This window comes from Echinops telfairi, unplaced genomic scaffold, assembly GCF_000313985.2.
Source record: "Echinops telfairi isolate 266 unplaced genomic scaffold, ASM31398v2 ScPeMD7_5592;HRSCAF=6446, whole genome shotgun sequence".
Lineage (NCBI taxonomy): Eukaryota > Metazoa > Chordata > Mammalia > Afrosoricida > Tenrecidae > Echinops > Echinops telfairi.
This window is the reverse complement of record NW_022109491.1, coordinates 13,985,664-14,005,335: the sequence shown is the minus strand read 5'-3', so window position 1 is coordinate 14,005,335 and position 19,672 is coordinate 13,985,664. Positions and strand designations below refer to the sequence as shown.

General features: G+C 45.6%; 1 protein-coding gene across 1 annotated transcript in view; it reads right to left on the bottom strand.

Moving 5' to 3' along the window:
• Positions 1-295: 295 nt before the first annotated feature.
• The window catches only part of LOC123522307 (receptor-type tyrosine-protein phosphatase T-like), a 262,234-nt gene continuing 242,857 nt past the window's right edge, over positions 296-19,672 (bottom strand). The window contains exons 7-8 of the mRNA XM_045295497.1: positions 466-759; positions 296-339 (exon numbers count right to left, since the gene is read on the bottom strand). Coding sequence (XP_045151432.1) covers positions 296-339; positions 466-759 — 338 coding nt within the window. The remainder of the gene's footprint in view (positions 340-465; positions 760-19,672) is intronic.

Sequence of the window (19,672 nt, the reverse complement as noted above, 5' to 3'; positions counted from 1 at the left end):
AGTAGGAATAAGAAACTTCTGGGGCACAAAGCCAGAACCAGAAATCCTCAGGGACCTGGTCTAAGTCAGGAGACCTTCAGGAGCCATCCACGCATACATTCAAAACCAGGGGCCTTCAGGGTATACAGTTAGAGGCAGGAGCCCTCAGAGCCATTGTCCACACTAGGAAGCCTCCCACGTACACATGGCCCTAGGAACTCAGAGATAAAAGCAGCATCCCACCAGAGGCACCATCAGAACTGGAACCCTTCCCATGGCACTGATAGGATCTAGAGACTTAGAATCACAGCCGGCACTAGAACACCCACTGAGACAAGTCCCAGACAATGAATGGTTTCCCTGTGGCAAGAAGCATATTGGCAAAGACAGTGTAGGAATGCTGGGGGCAGAGAGAGAGCCAAAAGGAAAGCCACTCAACAGCTGCTGTCCAGCATCTCAAAGCAGAATTCGAAAGGAGGCTCTTACCTGCACACTTGGTCCTGGTGGTGAGGGGAGGCCCAGGTGGTCCCGTGCCCCCCTCGCCAGGGCGTGTGAGCAGCACTCGGATCTCGTACTCCACGTCGGGGTCCAGATGCCACAGCTTATAGTTGGGGGAGTCAACGATGTGGGTCTCAGCCCAGGTGCCTGTGGTGGTGCGATACTCCACCTCCTTTAGGATGATGGGACCATCGCCGATAATGGAGTTGGCATTTGGCTTGATCCACAGGTAGGTGGCTCCCACAGCAAGCAATTCTGGGGGGGCGATGGGTGTAGGAGGCTCTGCAAGACAAGAAATCACCCAAGGATCATGAAAGACAAGTGGTTTAGAGGGTAGCAAGCAAGCATTCAAGGACAGAAGATGGCGTTAAAAAAGTACAGGAAATTCTACATGTGACTAGAGCCATGAAAAAGAGCCCAAATCCCTCCTCTTCACATCACTCATAAGTTTTCTTCAGGTCAGCAGTTTAAGTTTTCACAGCTGTTTGTAGGTAATAGCCCAAATGAGTATTTCTTCAATTATTTTATTCCTGACCCACCAGATCATTTTCATTTAAAGGAAAAGATAATTGTGAGGAAATTATTTTTCCAGAAACCTGCATAGCTCCCTGAGTTAATTATTCTGCTTTCTATTCTCCAGGGAGACATTGCTTTCACTGCAGTGGAGCTTGGATAGAAATCCAGGGGAGGACCCGGGGGGCTTATGAGCATTTCTAATGGAGGAACCCAAGGGTTGCCAGTGGAACTTCTCCCCTACTGGTGACAGGAACCCAAGTAGAAAACGGATGGTGGCAAGCCTCTTCCTCAACTTCAGAAAGCTCATTCTAGCAGGAAGTGTGTCCCTGGTCCCAGTGCCCAAGTGTGAATCAAGGGTTCAGGAAGATTCATGCAGAATCACCCTGCATGTGTTCTGAGTTGTCCTGCATCTTCAAACAAAGAGACAAGAACTTAAACCAGCATTTACGGGGGGCCTCTATCTGGCAACCCTTAAGGAGCCCTGGTGGCATCACAGTTGAGCGTTGAGCATTGAGCCGCTAACTGCGAGGATGGCCGTTTGAAAACACCTGCTGATCTGTGGGAGAAAGACGAGGCTGCCAGCTCCTGTGAACATTTGACGTCTCAGAAACCCAAAGGAAGAGTTCGACTTTGTCCTACAGGGTCATTATGAGTCAGAACCGACTCTATGGCAGTAGATTTATTTTCATGAACATCAACAGTTGTCTCATACTCCTTATTAACCAAAGGAGTGTTGGTGGTACAGTGGTGAAGTGCCCTTGGCTGTTAACCCAAAGGTATGAGGTTCAAACGCAGCAGGAGACAGACAGGAGAGTCCACTCCGGTGGAAACTGGAATCCTGGTGGGCAGTTCTACTCTGTCCTACGTAGAGTCAGTACGAGCTGGAATTAACTGAAGGGCAATGGATTGATTTATCAGAAAATCTCAGATGCATGATTTCATTAAGTGATTGCCAACAATCATATTATCTCCACTTGGATGTATTTAAAAAGAGAGAGAGAGAGAACCTGAGTGTCCAGGCCAAGAGATAGAAGTACTCATTTTTTAAAAAGCAATAACAATCAACCTGAGTATGTTAATTTGTAAAAAGGAAAAAGTCAGTGGACCAAGAACACAAGAAGGAAGAAACATATAACCCTTCCCACCACCTAATAGATCAACCATTTTCCCTTCTCCCTGGTGGCATGGTGGGTTACATGTGGAGCTGCTAACAGCAAGGTCAGCAGTTTGAACCCACTAGTGACTCTATGGGAGAAAAATGAAGCATTCTGCTCCCAGAAAGATTCACAGCATCAGAAACCCAAGGAGGCATTTCTGCTCGGTCCCGCAGGGTTAATATGAGTCAAGACTCAGTGGCAGTGAGAACGTTCTTTTCCAGGTTTTATTCATAAAATCATGCCGTTTTTGTGGCGTTACAACAACATAAAGGAGCCCTGGTTGGCGTAGTGGTTACACATTGGGCTGGCATCCACAAGGTCTGTAGTTCGAAACCACCAGCCGCTCTGCAGAAGAAAGATGGGGCTTTCTACACCAGTGAACAGCCCCTGTGACTTACAACGCCCAGGGGCAGTTATATCCTGTCCTGCCAGGTTACTGTAAGTCAGCATCAATTGTATGGCAGCACATCTGTTTGTTTGTTTGTTGGGGTTTACAACAACACATAGAACCAATGTACTTCTATTTTCTTTTTCCATGCTTTGAACTTTGCTAATAATCTACTGCGTGAGCTTCACCGTCACCATCTTTAATAGTCAGAAAACAGGTCATCAGACAATCATATTAGTTATTCCCCAATTGTTGGTCACAAACCTTATTCCAACTTCGGCTATTGGAAACAGTGCTACAATGAACGTCATTTGTACAGATGACTCAGTCCTTATTATCTCACATCTTATTAAAACCAATTACCAGGCATAAAATCATCTATCCAGTGGTATAATTATGTTTATGAACATATTAAGGACTCCTGAGGCAGCACCAGGAAGTGTGTTGAGCAGGTGGGTCCTTTGCAGCACGAGGTCGGCTTCTCAGAGAATGCCTGAGCTATACAAGTTGGAGCTTCCATGTGGAGCCCAGGTGAGGTCTTTGGGAAAGATGCGCAAGAGATTCATTCCTGTCTCCCTCCTAATTAATTACCTAGCAACAAAGATCCTATGAAAACAGAATAATTGCCACGAAACCGACATGGGCAATATTTTCTCGGTGTGACTCAAAGCAAATCTTAGGGGACAACTTCCGATTGCCTCTATTATAGCCGGCCATGTGGTCAGAGAAGGAAATTAACCAGATTAGTCAAGCAAGATGCTTCTCTTTACAAAGCCATGCAGGTTATTACTCAAGACCTTGTTATCACAAAGGTATTTGCAAATTGATTTTTGGATAATTTGTTCCAGGTAGAGAAGTTAAGTTGGCAGGCAGATAATTTCTGAGCTCATCCTTTGTGTATTTTAAATATATGTGCCCTTTGATCACCATTATCAACTCTCAGAGTTCCCATCAGTCTCCAGTGAGGCCCCAGGGGTGACATTCCGTAGCTCTGTGATGTTTCTGTCCAATCCCTTCATGTAATTATTCACAGACCAGCCCTGGACAGAATTAAGAGCAGCAACTTTCAATACAGTGGGGCCTGAGCAAGCGGCCCCATTAAGCTCTCTGCCATCAACTCTCTCACCATGGTTCTGGGCTTTCCTGTTTCAGGCATGTGACATTCTCAACTGCCGACTTCCAGAAGAAATTACAGTATTAACTTTGCCAAGGGTGTAGTCTCTTTTAATGTCTAGGTGGAAGTGTAGTAACAGATATCCCCCTGGAGCATATAAATGCCCCCATCTCAAATGACTAACAAAGTTCACATAAGGGAGCTTCAAAAAGGCCCTGGGGAAACAAATCCAGTCTTTTTTAACACCATTCTTCCACGCATGCTTTGTAGCCCTCTTGTATACCTGTGAGGGTGAGTCGAAAAGGATTTACAACAAAATTGTAGAAACCTTTGGTTTCCACTCTTCGATTTTGCACCACGTGACCACATCAAAATGCCAGTTTGGGCATGCTCCACGGACTCAAACTGTGCCCCTTTAAAAAAGTATTAGCGTTTAGGAAACAAAACGGTGATAGGGTGAATGGATAAGGTTTCCCAATAAAATTCTCACCGAACAACCTGTGTTAGCCTTGAAGGATGAGAAGGTGCACTGCCATGGGGTGGAGGGTGGGAGATAGGGGGAGGGGAGGTATCCCTCATGCAAAGGTCCTGGCCTTTTCCTCAACAACGCAGGTTTCAATTAGCTTGCAACTTCCCCAGGACAGGCCCCTGAACTTCCTGTGTTCTTCACAGACACCTAACGAGATTGCTCATTTACCAACATACATAAATACATGAAAAAACATCTCACTGCCACTGGGTCCCTTTTTCATCAGAACCCCATAGGACAGAGTGGGACTGCACTCTGGGGTCAATCTCCCTGGGAGCAAAAAGTGTCATCAGCTGGTGGTTAAACTGCCGACTCTGCAGTTAGCAGTCCAATGTTGAACCCACGACATCACCAGGGCACCTACAGTACCCCTGTGGAATCTCAGAGAGCAGTCGCTGGAACTTTCTGAACCTTGAGTTTATCTTTGAGGTCTCTCCAAGCGTCCTCACGATGCTAGATCCATCTAGAATCTGCTGTTTGATATGCGGCAGAAATTCCATAAACTTGTTGAAAATGTTCAAGGATCTGGAAAAGATGTGCACTTCAGTTTTTAAAAGAATTTTAAATTAGCCGTCACCTCAAGATAATTGCGCCCCCCTCCCCCCCGTGCGCCTGGAACATAAAGTGTTTTCTTTTTTGAAGGTGCCTTGATAAGATGAAGACAGGTGTTCTTCGTGGGAGGACTTGTCTGCAGTCATCCACTGATCTCAGAAACATGTTCCAAGACCTTTTGTGTTGGAATAAACCCATGCCGGCATGAGCTGAAACCCTAGCAGCACTATTATTGGACACACCCTCCTATGTATGGGTATGAATACACACGCGGGTGGGAAGGGGAGGGAGTGCTTCCAAAAGTTCATAGAAAATAGTCCATTGTCTTTTAAGTCTAGTTTCTTACGAAGTTTAGAAGCCCGATAAGCCTTGCTTCTTTCTCTGAGTGCCCCCGCATAGCTGAGCCACATCCTTCAAGTAGACAGGGCGAGGAACGCATAGGGCCACCGAGCCCAACCATCAAGTCACCCGGAAGGAAAATAAGTTCCAGAAAGGACTCGTGACTGGACAACCTCCGGGGTGGGGGAGGACAGTGTTAGAGTTCAGGATTCAGAGGCCATCCACACGCCTCTCTTTCTCCTCTTGGACTTGAGATACCTAAGTCATTAACCAGAAGAATCAGTAAAAGATGTCGATACTGGTAGGACTTTTCAATTTTAAGGATACAGAGGCCCTTCTAAACATCTGGTGAGAAATCCCAGTCTCCCACCCATGGGAGTTGTTAAGCACAAGGTCAGAACTCTGAACTCACCAGTCTCTCTGAAGGAAAATGATAAATCTCTCTGCTCTTTATAAAGATTCACAGCCTCAGAAACCCTTGGAAACCCTAGTTGATAGCAACCCTAGAGTGTTGCTAGGCGCTAAAACTGACTCAATGCCAATGGGTTAATGTTCTCAAGAAAATACATGCAGCTGCATTGCCTAGACTTTTGGGAAGACTTCAGGGGTTCATAACCCTTCTGAAGCCCATGCATGGACCCCGTGAGGGTCTCAGCTACAGGGAACATAGAGGAGTGCAGAGATCCTGCTCACAGAAGACGCGCCCATAATATCGCATTCTTCTTCGGTACCGTGAATTCATTCTTCACTGCTAACAGGTGGAAGTCCTGCCATGTCAAGGTGGTGGAATTTTATGCAGGACTCTGAGATAGAGTACTTCTTGGCTCCCGGGTTCCCAATAGTTGGATGAAATAATCACTGACCAAAGGCCAATGCCAAGAAAGCAGCTAGGTTCTTGTAACCATCACCTACATAAAAGTTAACTTATCAGTTAAGATATTTAAAGGATAAAAACACAAGGCTGCAAAATGGTGTATCCTAGAAAGTTGGACATTGAAAAAGGAACACGGAAGAAGAATCCGTGTTTGGATTGTGCTGCCGGGGAAGACCATGGAAAGGATCACGGGTGGCTAAAAGAATGGACACATCTGTTGTGGAAGAAGCACGTCCAGAGTGCCCCCCAAAGGATGGCCAAACTTCGTCTTACAGTTTTTGCACATATCCTTCGGAGAGACCAGTCCCTGAAGGAGGACATCGGGCTTGCTAAAGTGGAGGGGCAGCTAAAAAGAGGACGGCCCTCAGGGAGATGGACTGGCACAGTGCCTGCAACCATGGGCTCAGGTAGAGGAACAAGACTGGGAAGTATTGTTTCTGTAGTGCCAGTATGCAAAAAATAAAACTGGGCAGTGTCATTTCTGCTGTGCCTAGGCTTCATTATGGGTCATAATCGACTCAGTGGCTCTCAACAACAAACAATAAGAAACTACCCACGGTGTCTTTCCAATGAATCTTTCTCTTCATGGAGAGCTTCGCTGAGATGGCTGAATCTGGAGTGAACAATCTGGAAGGGACTCTAGTGTCAAATTGTTTGGAAGGAACTGCCCAAGGCTAGACTGCAACATGATTCAAAACATTTGCTAGGCTTTGAACCACTCACCCATTCACTCATGTGACAAATACCCAGAACCTTCCACCTGTCACACACTGTCTTCCGCATGAAGATACATCAGTGAACAAGCACACAAACTCCCTGACTCCCTCAACCACCTGGTTGTATGCCTCCAGAGCAGAGAGGAAGAGGAGAGAGAGAAAGCTGATTCAGAAGCTGTTGGAGAGGAGGGCATCAGAGGAGGGAGGGGCTCTGGAGTCGGGATTAGGCAGGTGCTCACAAGGGACTAGATGAACCTATACATGTTCACACAATGGAATACTACTAACCAAGAACAAGTGAGCATCCTATTGATGCAGAAACATGGGTAGATCTCAAAAAAATTATGTTCAACCAAAGAAGACAAGAAAACAATGATGTTGAGTCCATGTCTCTGAAGTTCAACCCAAGGCCTAATTGATCTCTGGTGGTCAAAGTCAGAATTGTTATTTCCCTATGTGGTACATGCTAATTAAGACAGTTCCTACTTGAAATATGAGAGGACTTTCTTGGTGTAGGATTGTTTTATATCTTGATTTGGGGGTTGAAATAATGTAAGTTAGTGTTGCCATGGGTAAAGAAGACTGAGCAGAGGGATCGTGGGAAAACCATATGGGGGCATAACAATTTTCCAATCTTGATGAAGGAGTCCCTGTGTGATGGGAATGGTTAATATGCTCATGTGTTAACCTAAAGATTGGAGGTTCTAGTCCACTAATAGGAACCTCAGTGTAAAGACTTGGAGATTTACTTCTGAAAGAGTCACCACAAGCCTGATGCAGTTCATGGGCACCATGAAACATACAACTTTCCTCTAGCTCTTAAATGCTTCCTCCCGCCACTATTATGATCCTAATTCTACCTTACAAATCTGGCTAGACCAGAGGATGTACATTGGTACAGGTAGGAATTAGAAACACAGGGAATCCAGGACAGATGACCCCTCCAGGACCAGTGGTGAGAGTGGCGATACCTGGAGGGTAGAAGGAAGGTGGGGTAGAAAGGGGGAAATGATTACAAGGACCTACATATAACTGCCTCCCTGGAGGATGGACAACAGAAAAGTGGGTGAAGGGAGACATTGGACAGTGTAATATATGACAAAATAATAATAATTTATAAATGATCAAGGGTTCATGAAAGAGGAGGAAGCGGGGAGGGAGAGGAAAATGAGGAGCTGGTATTAAGGGCTCAAGTAGAAAGGAAATGTTTTGAGAATGATGAGGGCAACAAATGTACAAATGTGCTTGACACAATTGATGTATGTATGGATTGTGATAAGAATTGTACGAACCCCCAATAAAATGATTTTATAAAAACATAAAGCTAGCACTAACAACAAAGTGAAACAGATAAAAGCCTCAATCAAAAAAGCGAGCAGAAACTAATGAAAAGTAGAACAACTTTAAATAGATCATAAGAGAGATCAAATTATATGGCACTAAATTTTAACCTAACTACATCTGCAACAATCCACTTTCTAATGCAGTCTCTGTGTTAGCAAAGCTGTTCACATGCTGGATTGTGGTTGGGGGGATTCACCACGGGCTTAATCCACATGTATTCTCCCTTCACTTTTCTTCTTTTAACTGAAAACCTTTAAAATGGGTCAAAAGGGACATCAAATAATTGAACTGACCTAACTACATCTGTCAAAATCAACTTTACAATGCTCTCTGTCTGATTACAGGGATAGGCACCCTCCTCAACTATGATAGAAAGGGACTATTTGGAGGCTTAATCCATGTGTGGACCCAGCAAATAGGTCTTGAACTTCTACTGTTGTCCATGGCCTTCTGCAAATCAGGTTTCACAATTCAAGCTCTGATGCCATTCCCTCCTTTAGATTTGAATTATTTACAATCCTTGGATCACACAGGCTGGTGTACTTCTTCCAAGGAGACTTAGCTGATGCCCCCAATTAGATGACTGCTTGTTTGAATGCAAGCTTTTAAGACCCTAAGGTTTAGGGTCTTAAACTTTAAGGGTTAGACTCTCTTCTTTTACGATAGACATGCACCCACCATCTAGCTTCTTCGCCACCTCTTGCTATAGCACTTGTATCTTAAGTGATCGCTTCAAGAGGTCAAGCAGCAAGCAGGGAAGTGTCATAAGAACTATTGTTCTTGGATTGAGGCTAGAATTAGGTGTAAGGCCCAAATTCATTCATGCATTTATGGTGTATGTCTCTGGTTCACCTTGGAGACATCCCATAATCTTCTCATGTCATTTTTTCCACAAACTCTTTGAAGTCCCTCATATTTTATCATTCCAATTCCCGTAACTTTGCACCCACTATATCTCACAACTGAGTGTTTTACCTTCACTTTTAACTCAACTACAACATTGTTCCTTATCAAATCTGCTTCATGGCTCCTTAGTCCTGGAGGCTGTGGTGCTGTAAATATCCAATGGTCTTGTTTATTTGATATTCTATGAATTCACACAATGCTTTTTATGAAATACTGTATCAAGAATCAAGAAAGAGAAGGGCAATCAGCTTGGAGTCAGAGTTCAAGCCTAAGTACCGGCTTTACTGCTAGTCAAATGTGTGACCTGGACAGACTTGTCAATCTTTGTAATCTTCACTTTCTGATCTTTTGAGTGAAAACTTAGTTTACGATTTGTCATGAAAGTCCCTAAATTCTCTACCAGGGTATCTTAGGATTGGTTCGCTAGAAAAGCTAAATCAGTGAGGTTTATAAAATCAAAGCAACCAAACAAACTCAATGCTATTGAGTTTATTCTGACTCTTAATGACCCTACAGGACAGAGTAGAACTGCCCATGTGAGTTTCCAAGACTGAATCCTTAATGGAGTAGAAAGTCTCATGCTTCCCCAGTGGATGTGCTGGTGGTTTTGAACTGCTGACCTTTCAAGTAAGCAGCCCAATACTTAACTCACTACACCACCAGGGCTCCTTAAGTGAAGCTTTGTGTGTGTGTGTGTGTGTGTGTGTGTGTATGGAGAGAGAGAAAATTTTATTTCAAGGAAAAGGCTTAGTGACTGGCAAGTCCCAAGTTCTTGGTTAGGTTTAAACTTTACATGACTCACACAGCTGCAGAGACTGATAAACCCAAGATCAGCATGGCAGGCTGCTTGCTGTAGAGCAGCAGTTCTCAACCTGTGGGTCACAATCACTTTGGGGGTCAAGCCATAACCATAGCAAAATTACAGTTATGCAGTAGCAACAAAAATCATTTGATGGTTGGGGGTCACCACCACATGAGGGTTGAGGCATTAGAAAGGTTGAGAACCACTGCTGTAGAGGCTGGTGAATGCAAGGTTTGCATGTAAGACAGCACGTTACTCACTCATAGGCTGCAGACAATAAAGAAACTTGAAGATCACTAGACAATAAAGCAGGCCTCTAACTCAAGTTCAAAGAACAAGAGGTTAGATGATGATGATCCAGGTGCAGGATCCATATTGGGCCAATAGCTATAGAACTTTCCCAGAAACTCCATAAATCTTGGATGCAGGCCACACATCTAAGGAAACTCCTTATCAACTGCTCAAATCAAGTCTTCTCATGGGGTAATTACCTTATATCAGATATCATGGGAAGAAGGGGGGGCACACTCCATCATGACACAACTACCGAACTATATCCTACTATCAAACTACTAAGAATCAGGGCTCAGCCAAGTTGACAGACAACTGTAACTATCACACAGGGATGGCAGGAATCTCCATGTGTATGCCTTCACAGGCTTGACTTTGACTCCAAGCTGTCAGCTGCAGCCCCCGCCTTCTCATGGTCCCTGACTTTGACTCATAAAATCCTTGAGTATAGACTGGCCAAGTACTTAGATCATACCATCTACCCAACTAGAATCAGTCCTTATGCACTAGCCTAACATACAGCCAAATCGTGAAAAATATGTGATGATATTTAAATGGGTTAAAAATATTTGGTAAGTTCTCCCCAAATCTCTCTCTAAAATAGAGGAAGCAGCAGTAAAGAGATAAAAGAAATCAAGAAGATTACAGAAAACTGACTGCACATTCAACCAAAGAACTAGAGGTATTTGAGAAGGCATCAAGCAACGACAACAGAAGATATCCTCACATATGCAACGGAAGAAAATTTCTATGAAATCAATAAGGCCTGAATGTGTAGACCAGGGGTCCTCAAACTACGGCTCACAGGCCACATGCGGCCTGCTGTGGACATTTATCCGGCCTGCGCGGGGAGGGGGGGCTGTCCCATTTTGTTTTTTTACTTCAAAATAAGATATGTGCAGTATGCATAGGAATTTGTTCATAGTTTTTTTTTAAACTATAGTCTGGCCCTCCAATGGTCTGAGGGACAGTGAACTGGCCCCCTGTTTAAAAACTCGGAGGAGACCTGGTGTAGACTATGGAAAGGTCATGACCTTCCAAGCAAAAGGATAAGACTCACACTTAAGTTCATAGTAACAGGTGATATTTTTGATAAAAACAAAGAAAACCCACACCAGTCATCTAGACCAGTGGTTTTCAACCTTCGTAATGCCGCCACCCTTGAATACAGTTCCTCAGTTATGAATCAGGCCACCTCTGTGAAAGGGTCATTCAACCCCCAAAGGGGTCGTGACCCAGAGGTTGAGAACTGCTGATTCTAGACAGAAATATATATCCACCAAAATGAAAGAAAGCAAAGGACTAGAAAAATCAGGTCTCGGATTCCATCATTTCCAACTGAAAGCCATCCTCATGCCCACAGATAACAGCAACAGGGACTTTCACAGGTGTTTATGCACCTGTCACTCTACCTGGTGCCTTAGTATATTACCTCATTCAATCCTCACTGCAACCCATGGTTACTGTGGCTTACGTTATTCTCCTAAGAGGAAGGAAAAGATTATAAAGTATTTTTGCTAGTGATCAACAAATGATAATTCAAAGAACCAGGATGGGGGCCCAAAGCAAACTGCTTGGGGTCTGCACCTTCAACTACAATGTAAAAATGCACATCGTTTTAAGATCATCTTTAATTTCCCAAGAATTTTAGCATCAGCTAAGTCAGCGATTCTCAACCTATGGGTTGCGAGCCCTCTGGGGGTCGAACGACCCTTTCACAGGGGTCATCCGATTCATCACAGTAGCAACATGACAGTGATGAAGTATTAACCAAAATAATATTATGCTTAGGGTTCACCACCACATGAGGAACTGTATGAAAGGGTCGCAGCATTAGGAAGGTTGAGAACCACTGAGTTAATCATTGTGTATTTGCACAGTGAATAAAATGACACTCTTTTATTAAGAGTTTTATTGAGTCTGAAGAATACAGAAATAATAATACCTACTTAGCCTTTACCCAAAAAAAGTATATATAAGATATTTTATAGATTACTTGGAGATATATCCCAGTACATGATGTGATGGATCACTCTTGACCTCTAGGATGGGGCAAAAAGATGCCATTGGTCAATTCCCTTCCACTGGCTCCCCTTTCCTAGTTAGGAAGCTAGAAGTAGCTCACCACTCAGGCCACACTGAATTGGACACACCACCTGAACTTTACCATGGCACAGAACTGCCCACCGCTCTTCCTGATGGCACTCAGAAAACACTTAACCATAAGCAATGTCACCATAAATACCCCTATTTTAGCAAGAATTCCACAAATGTAAATAGTAAGTGATTCTGGAAGTCTCCCCCTCAGACAAGACATCCACTAGGTCTAGAAGTTCAATTTTAACGAAATCAAACAAATAACTTCCACATTTTATGCTGTGAAACACACGCAGATATGAATACACCAATCTGCACAGGTTTTCCTAGACAGGAGAAGCGGTGTTCTCATTCTTCTTGCAGGTTCCTGTTTCCCTACAAACATTCTCTATTAAACCTAGATTACTTATTTAAAAGATGAGAATTTTACACAAATAAAAATGCAGACCCATTGCCATTGAATGATTCTACTCTTGATAAACAGGGTTATTTATTTTTCATACTTTGCAGTTCCTATTTTTTGAGCATTTTACTGGGAGCTTTTAGAGATATTATTACAATCCATAGGTCCATTGATCAGGCAGAGTTGTACAATTGTTGCCATCATCATTTATAATCCATTTTCTTTTTTCTTTAACTCCTTGATATCAGCTCCCTTTTATGCCCTCCTGCCCCCACCCTACCAAACCCCTGAACCCTTAATAAGGTTACTATTATTGTTATTATTGGTTTGTATATTTTTTGCCATAGCTTACACCATCCAATGAATCCATTCACCTATAATTCTGATTTTCATTTCCTTCAAATGGGGGTGTACAATCATCATTGCTATCAGTTCTCCCTTCCCCTCTTTCCTGCCCTCTATTCTGTACCCTCAGGGAATCATTACTTCCATTACTATATTTATCTATGTATATACATATTAATATATCTCTATATTAATATATAATACTATTAGTATATATTAACAAGCTAGGAAGCAGATGGACTTTGGGCTTCTACCTACCTCAGTACATGAATGGTTGGTTCTAATAACGTGGCAATGTATGATACTCACCTTCCCGACAAGATTGCTGAAGGAAAAATGGGTACATAAGCAAATGTGGTGAAGAAAGATGATGGTGCCCAGCTATTAAATGATAGAGTGTCTGGGGGCCTTAAATGCTTGAAGTTAAACAAGCGGCCATCTAGCTGGGAAGCAACAAAGCCCAGAAGAAAGAAGCACACCAACCTCTGTGATCATGAGGTGTAGACGGGAATAGGTATCAGAAGTTCACAAACAAGCAATCAAATTGATGTGAAAGAGCATAGCAAAGTGGAGACCCAAAGCCCCATAATTGGACAGTCCCTCACAGAAGGGCCATATGGAAAGGATGATACAACCAGAGTGCAGTAGAGCGATGACGAAACACCTAACTATGCTCTACATCTTTAAAATCTCCTCCTCCCACTATTATGGCCTTGGTGTTACTGCAGTAATCTTGCTAGACCTGCGTATGTACATTGGTCCTGGTAAGATCTTTTGATACACAAAATCCAAGATAGATAAACCCCTCAGAAACACAGTTCTGATTTAAACTTGTATACCCAAGTGTAACTTTTGATGAAGTTCTATGTTTTAAGTCACTAGGATTTTGGATCACCCAACATCTTCCCACTCACCCAGGTACCAGGGACCAAAAACCACAACTGGTTTCATTGGCCCAGCCAGTTCCCCATCCATAGCTGCCAACAAGGAGAGACTCTGGCAGCTTCTGGTTGTGCTCAGAGGCCTCCGCCACTAACTTTCAGAGTCAATGGTGGGTAAATATCCCAGTTCCACTGACCCTTGGTGAGAAAAATGGAGCATTCTCTTAGGGGGGCCTGATGGGGTTGAGCCTCAGTGTGCTGTTGGGTGAGGTCAAGTCGATTTTGAGTCATAGCAACCTTGTGCACTTACTGTGTTTTCATGCATATAACACACCTGGCCTACTTTTGTTTATCAACACCATTCTTCCCCTATCCGCCCCCACGCATGTATGCATACGCGCACACAGATGAATGGGGAATACACAGCTTCACACCCCCCACCCCCCAAAAAAAAGACACAGGACACCTACGTTATTTTTAAGCAGTGCTTTCAAAGCTGTGTTCTTTAGACTAGCTAATCGCCAGGTCTTTCTTCAGCAGAGCCACAGGTTCGGTGTGCACCAACTAGCTTTTGGTCAGTGGCCCAGCACTTAACCACTGTACCAAGGCGCCCAGTTCCACCAACCCACTCACACCCCCTGTAGTCCCCTTCCTTTTTGCCGGTGCACTTGAAACCACTACCCTCTGGGTTAGGTCCCTGTGGGGAGAAATCCAAACTAAGACGTGGCGAAAACCAGGTCATGTTCTTCAGCCTCCCCATGCCTCACACCTCATCTGGAAAAGGGTGGCTCCCACCATCCCCTCATGAAAGATGGAAGCTGCAGGGGCCCTTGTGGCACACTGACCGCCAACCTGAGAGGTCAATGGTTCGAACGCATCAGCCACTCTTTAGGGGAACATATGGCTGTCTGCTTGTGGCCACTGCAGCCTTGGAAACCCTGGGGGTGGGGGGTGGGGGTATTATTCTACTCTGTCCTACACGGTTGCTATGATGTGAGAGAGACTCCTGGACCACAGTTCATGGAGGTTGATGTGGGATTAAGTAAGTTATTAGAGACCCGATCCTTAGAACAGCCCCTGGCAGATACTGAGTGCTCTGCACTACCCACTGCTCCCATCCTCCTCCCAGTCAGTCAGTGGGCACCTTAGCTGGGGGTCTTCCACCTTCTGCCACCAGAAAGGGACAAAGGGATCCCTATGCCTGGGAAAGAGGGCCCAGAGTCATGTCAGGGCATCCTCTGGGCAAAACTTCCACAGGTGAAAGAACGTGGGCTCCGCTCTGTCTGCTTAACACAGGTCTGTTGCAACCAGCAAAGTCATTTGAAAAGGCATCCTCCAAGAAGGACTAGCAGCAAAAGCGAATCAGATGGTCTGCAATACTATGTACCCCCAGCTGCTCTCTCCCTGTGCCTCATTTGCAAGATGACTTTTTGCTGGGCTGCATCTAGAAGACTCTTCCTTCCCCTGCGTGCTCATCAGGAAGCACCGAGAAAGCATGCATCCAGACCTGGCTCCCCCAGAGAGGCGCTGGGAGAGCCAGGATGCTAAACTTTGGGAATCAGAGACAACCCGCAGAGGTCGCTTGTCCTTCAAAAGCCCACGGAAGGTGTCCCTTGCTTCCTCAGCCCTATCTTGGGCCAGCAGTTGTGCTACTACGGACACACAACCCGTGTCCATCTCCAAGTTCCAGAGACACCCAGATCTCTTACTCAGGGCACAGTGAAAGCGACTCCCATTCCATGGGGCAAGACCAACTCTCTCTGAGCACTTACCATGCACCCGGGGCTCTTCCCGCTTGAGATATTTGACTTTCTTCACCATCGATAATAATACCATGTGGTAGCTACGATTGCACCACCCATTTGAGAGAAGAGAAAATGATAGTAGGGTGCTAGTTATTCCCCTCAGGACCCTTAGTTTGGAGCCTGTCCTTTTATACATACTCTGCAGGGGTGGGGGTGGGCCTCTCCAAACTCCATTTCCTGATTGCCTGGCCAGTTGGCCTTCTTTGTGCCGGCCAACAGGAGGTTCCAGATGAAAACTGGAACTCGGGAAGCAAGACGAAGACACCCTGACACTCTTGCTATCACTCCAGAAGCAGCTGGCTCCCACTTCTCGTTTCTTCTGTCCCTCAATAGCAGCTGGGCATGGCCCGTCACCACTACAGATCCAGTGCAGGGTCTCCCTCCTTAGAGGGCCCGCACCAGCCCTGCTGTTTCCTCTCAGGCCTCAAGGTTCCCATAATCCATCTCTTCCCCTTTGTGGTTCCAGCCCAGGTGTGGGAGCTGCTGTTGAAATGCTGGGCCGCTTAAATACCTCAGCCCTACGTGGCTGCTTTTTGTTGATTCCTAACATCGGTGCAATTAATTTCTTTCCGGAAACCCCCTTTGTAATTTGCCTGAGCACAGAGACGATCATACTCATGCTTCAGATGAGAAAGGGAAACAGAGTACAAGTGGACAAACGACTTCTCATCTCTGAGTCGCCGTCTCCTCACCTGTAGACTAGAGCTGCCCCGGAAATACCAGACAGCATCAATCAGAGGAGACATATAAATATCATACTACTACAGTGGTAGCTAGAAATAACTAGAAACAGAAAAATTATAAAGAGAGTGCATGTATCGATCGAATAATATTAGGACTGCCCAAGAATTTCCAAATACTAGCCCGTAATGGATAGGTCAAATTAAATCATGCAAACTGACAAGGAGCAAAAAACAAACCCACATCACGGTTTGTAATACCTCGTGTGGTTGTTTCCTCCCTGAGCAAACTCATTTGGATGTCCCTCCTTGCACTACTTGCCTATGGCTTCTATAACTAATTACCACTGACTCAGTGTTCACCGGAAGCCCCGAGCTTCTACATTGAGCTCTAACCTCAAGGTCAGCAGTTCAAAACCACCCCCTTCTCCTCAGGAGAAATATAAGGCTTTCTACAAACACTCGGGGGCAGTTCTACCCTGTCTGAGAGGGTTGCTATGAGTCAGAATCGATGCCATGGCACTGAGTTTGTGTGTTTGTTTTCCTGTACTCACAACACCACATGTTTATTCTGATAGTCAGGAACGTCAGAAGTACAGGTGGCAGGGTGGGTGGGCTGATAACCTCACAGTCAGCAGCTGGAAGCCACCAGCCACTTTGGGTAGAAAAGCAGGATGTTCTACGCCCGTCAAAAGTCACGGTCTCCCAAGTCAGCAGCGGCAATTGTACCTGTCATTAGTGGTCAGAGTTGACACTACTCAACCACAGTGTGCTTCCTTTGGGTTTGGGAGTCATGGGGTCAGGATTCTAATGTGGGTGATGGATCCAGGCTGGGACTGTGGCTAGCTGCCATTGAGATGGCCCCAACTCATGCGGACCCCATGTGTGCAGTGTCGAACCACTCCGAAGGGCAGTGGTTCTCAACCTTCCTAATGCTGCGACCCTTTCATACAGTTCCTTATGGGGTGGTGACCCCCCAATCATAACATTATTGTCATTGCTACCTCAACACTGTCATTTTGTTACTATGATGAATCAGGCGACCCCTGTGAAAGGGTCATTCGACCCTCAAAGGGGTTGTGACCCACAGGTTGAGAACCGCTGCCGTAGGGTTTTCTTGGTTATAATCGTCACAGAAGCAGAGCGCCAGGCCTTGGTTCCGGGGAGACGTGTACGTGGGAGGGTGTACAAACTGACCAAGTTCAGGGTAGCAGCCAATGGCTTATACCACCCCAGCTTTTTATCTTCCTTTTGAAGATCAGAAACGAAGGCACAGAAGTGACTTGCCCAAGGGCATGTGACTCTGAGTGGTAGAGCTGGAGTAGCTAAGCAATCTTGTCCAGAGTCAGATATTAATGGATAGCCCGCACTGCTGAGCATTCCAAACACCCCGCTCAGCCCTGGAGGGAGGCGGGATTAGGAAATCCAGGGACCCCTGGCTGCCTCGGCCATGATCTGAGGGCAGGGACTCAAAGCAAACATCAGCCTCCACCGGGAAGACCCTGAGAGAGGACAGAGCGAGGCCGATGTAGAAATCACTAAGCTGCAGTCTAGACTGGATCAAGGGATGCCCAGGGTACTCTGGACATAGGGAGTGTGGTTCACAGAATAATGGCCTATTCTGTGCGTATCCTAACATCCAGAACTGAAAGACAGTGTGAATAAGGACTTTGTAGATACAACGAAGAGTCTTTGATATGGAAATGATCATGAATTTTTCCAGTGGAAACAATGTTATCACAGAATCCTAATATAACAGGGAGGAAGAAGAATCAGTCAGAGATTTGAAGATGCTATACTGCTGGCGATGAAGATGGAGGAAGGGCCCATTAGCCAGGGGATGCTGGTGACCTCCAGAAATGAATTATGTTTTATCTCTAGAAGGACGACCACCCTGCCGGCCCATTTTTGCTTCCTGGCCCCCTGATGAGGAGAGAATAATTGTAGGCCACTGAGTAGGGCAGCGTTCTCAACCTGTGGGTTGTGACCCCTTTGGGGGCCGAATGACCCTTTCACAGGGGTCCACTGCTTCATAACAGTAGCAAAATTACAGTGAGTAAGTAGCAATGAAAATAATTTTATGGTTGGGGGGGTCACCAGAACATGAAGAACTTATGAAAAGGCCACATCATTAGGAAGGTTGAGAACCACTGGAGTAGGTGGTGAGTGGTTGTCCAAGAAAATAAATACAAGAGGTACGTGGGTGGAATCCCATTGAGATAGAGGAGGTCAGGGGTTACTCCATGGGAGTCAACTCATGAGCCAGACTTTCAAAAGAGAGCGTATCAACTCCCTGGGAGGAGAGGGACCTATAAGAGAACAGAGAGGGGCTCAATAGATGACAGGGTCGTTTAGCATATCCTGGGTGTGGGAGGAGCAAACAGGAGTTCAGAGAGGTCCACACGAGATGGACTGAAGAGACATGGTAAGGACTCTGGGCTTCATCCCGAGGTCTTGAAAGTATTGGAGTGCCATGGACCCATGCTCTTAAATGGATAGGACTCCTGAGTGGAGAGTGGGAAATGGTTCCCAAGATAAGGAAGCAGAGTCAGGGAAACCAGGATGGTGCTCAGGTCAATCACGGATGGAGAGAGGATGGAGGAGAGAGGGTGTGGGGCAGAGTCAGCGGGACCACACCGAAGGTGAGGCACCTGAATGAACAGGGCTTTGACATTGGTTAGATGTTGGGGTCCGGAGAGATGAGGTCAGTTATAGGAAATATGGGGCATTTAGAGTTAGCCCTGTGAGTCTGTACAGCTGGGAAGTGATTCTCTCCTTGAACTCCACGCTGCTGCCCAGCCCATGCAGCAAATGTGCAGTGGCTTCCCTTTCCCTGCCTCACGTCCCTCAGCCCTACCCTGGCTCCTGCACACCCTGTGTGGTTTCATGTTCACTTTCACCTTCAGAGAGCAGGGCAATGTATCAGAAAACAGAAGACCATTAGGTCAGACAGAGAGATGACTGACAACCTCCGTTGCTTCATTGTGTGACTGTGGGCAAGTGACATAAGTCCCCTGAGCCTCCGTCCCTTCAGGTGTAAAATCGGGGTAATGGATCCTCTTCTCACTGTATGAAGATCTATAAATGCCTACAGCATAACAGGCCCTGATGGAATGTGAGTGAGCCTCCTTCCCCGTGTGTTGCTGGCCTCCATCTCTGGCTCTGCCCTCCTCCCTGTCTCTCAGGGCTGACCATCTGGGCCTGTGACTGCCACTCTGAACATCTGCACAGTGGGCCACCATGGGCTCGTGGGTCACATGCGATGGAGTCTATTTCAGCTTTCTACAAGTGGAGGCCATTTAACACCTGCACTCAACAAGCACCAGGGGAGACACCTGCGGCCATCTTACCTGAACACAACTGAGAAGATCAGGAGGTGGGGGGACAACTCAGGGCAACTTGAATCCACAACGCTTCATCAGTTGCTATGCTACCAGCTACGGTGAGGGAGAGAAG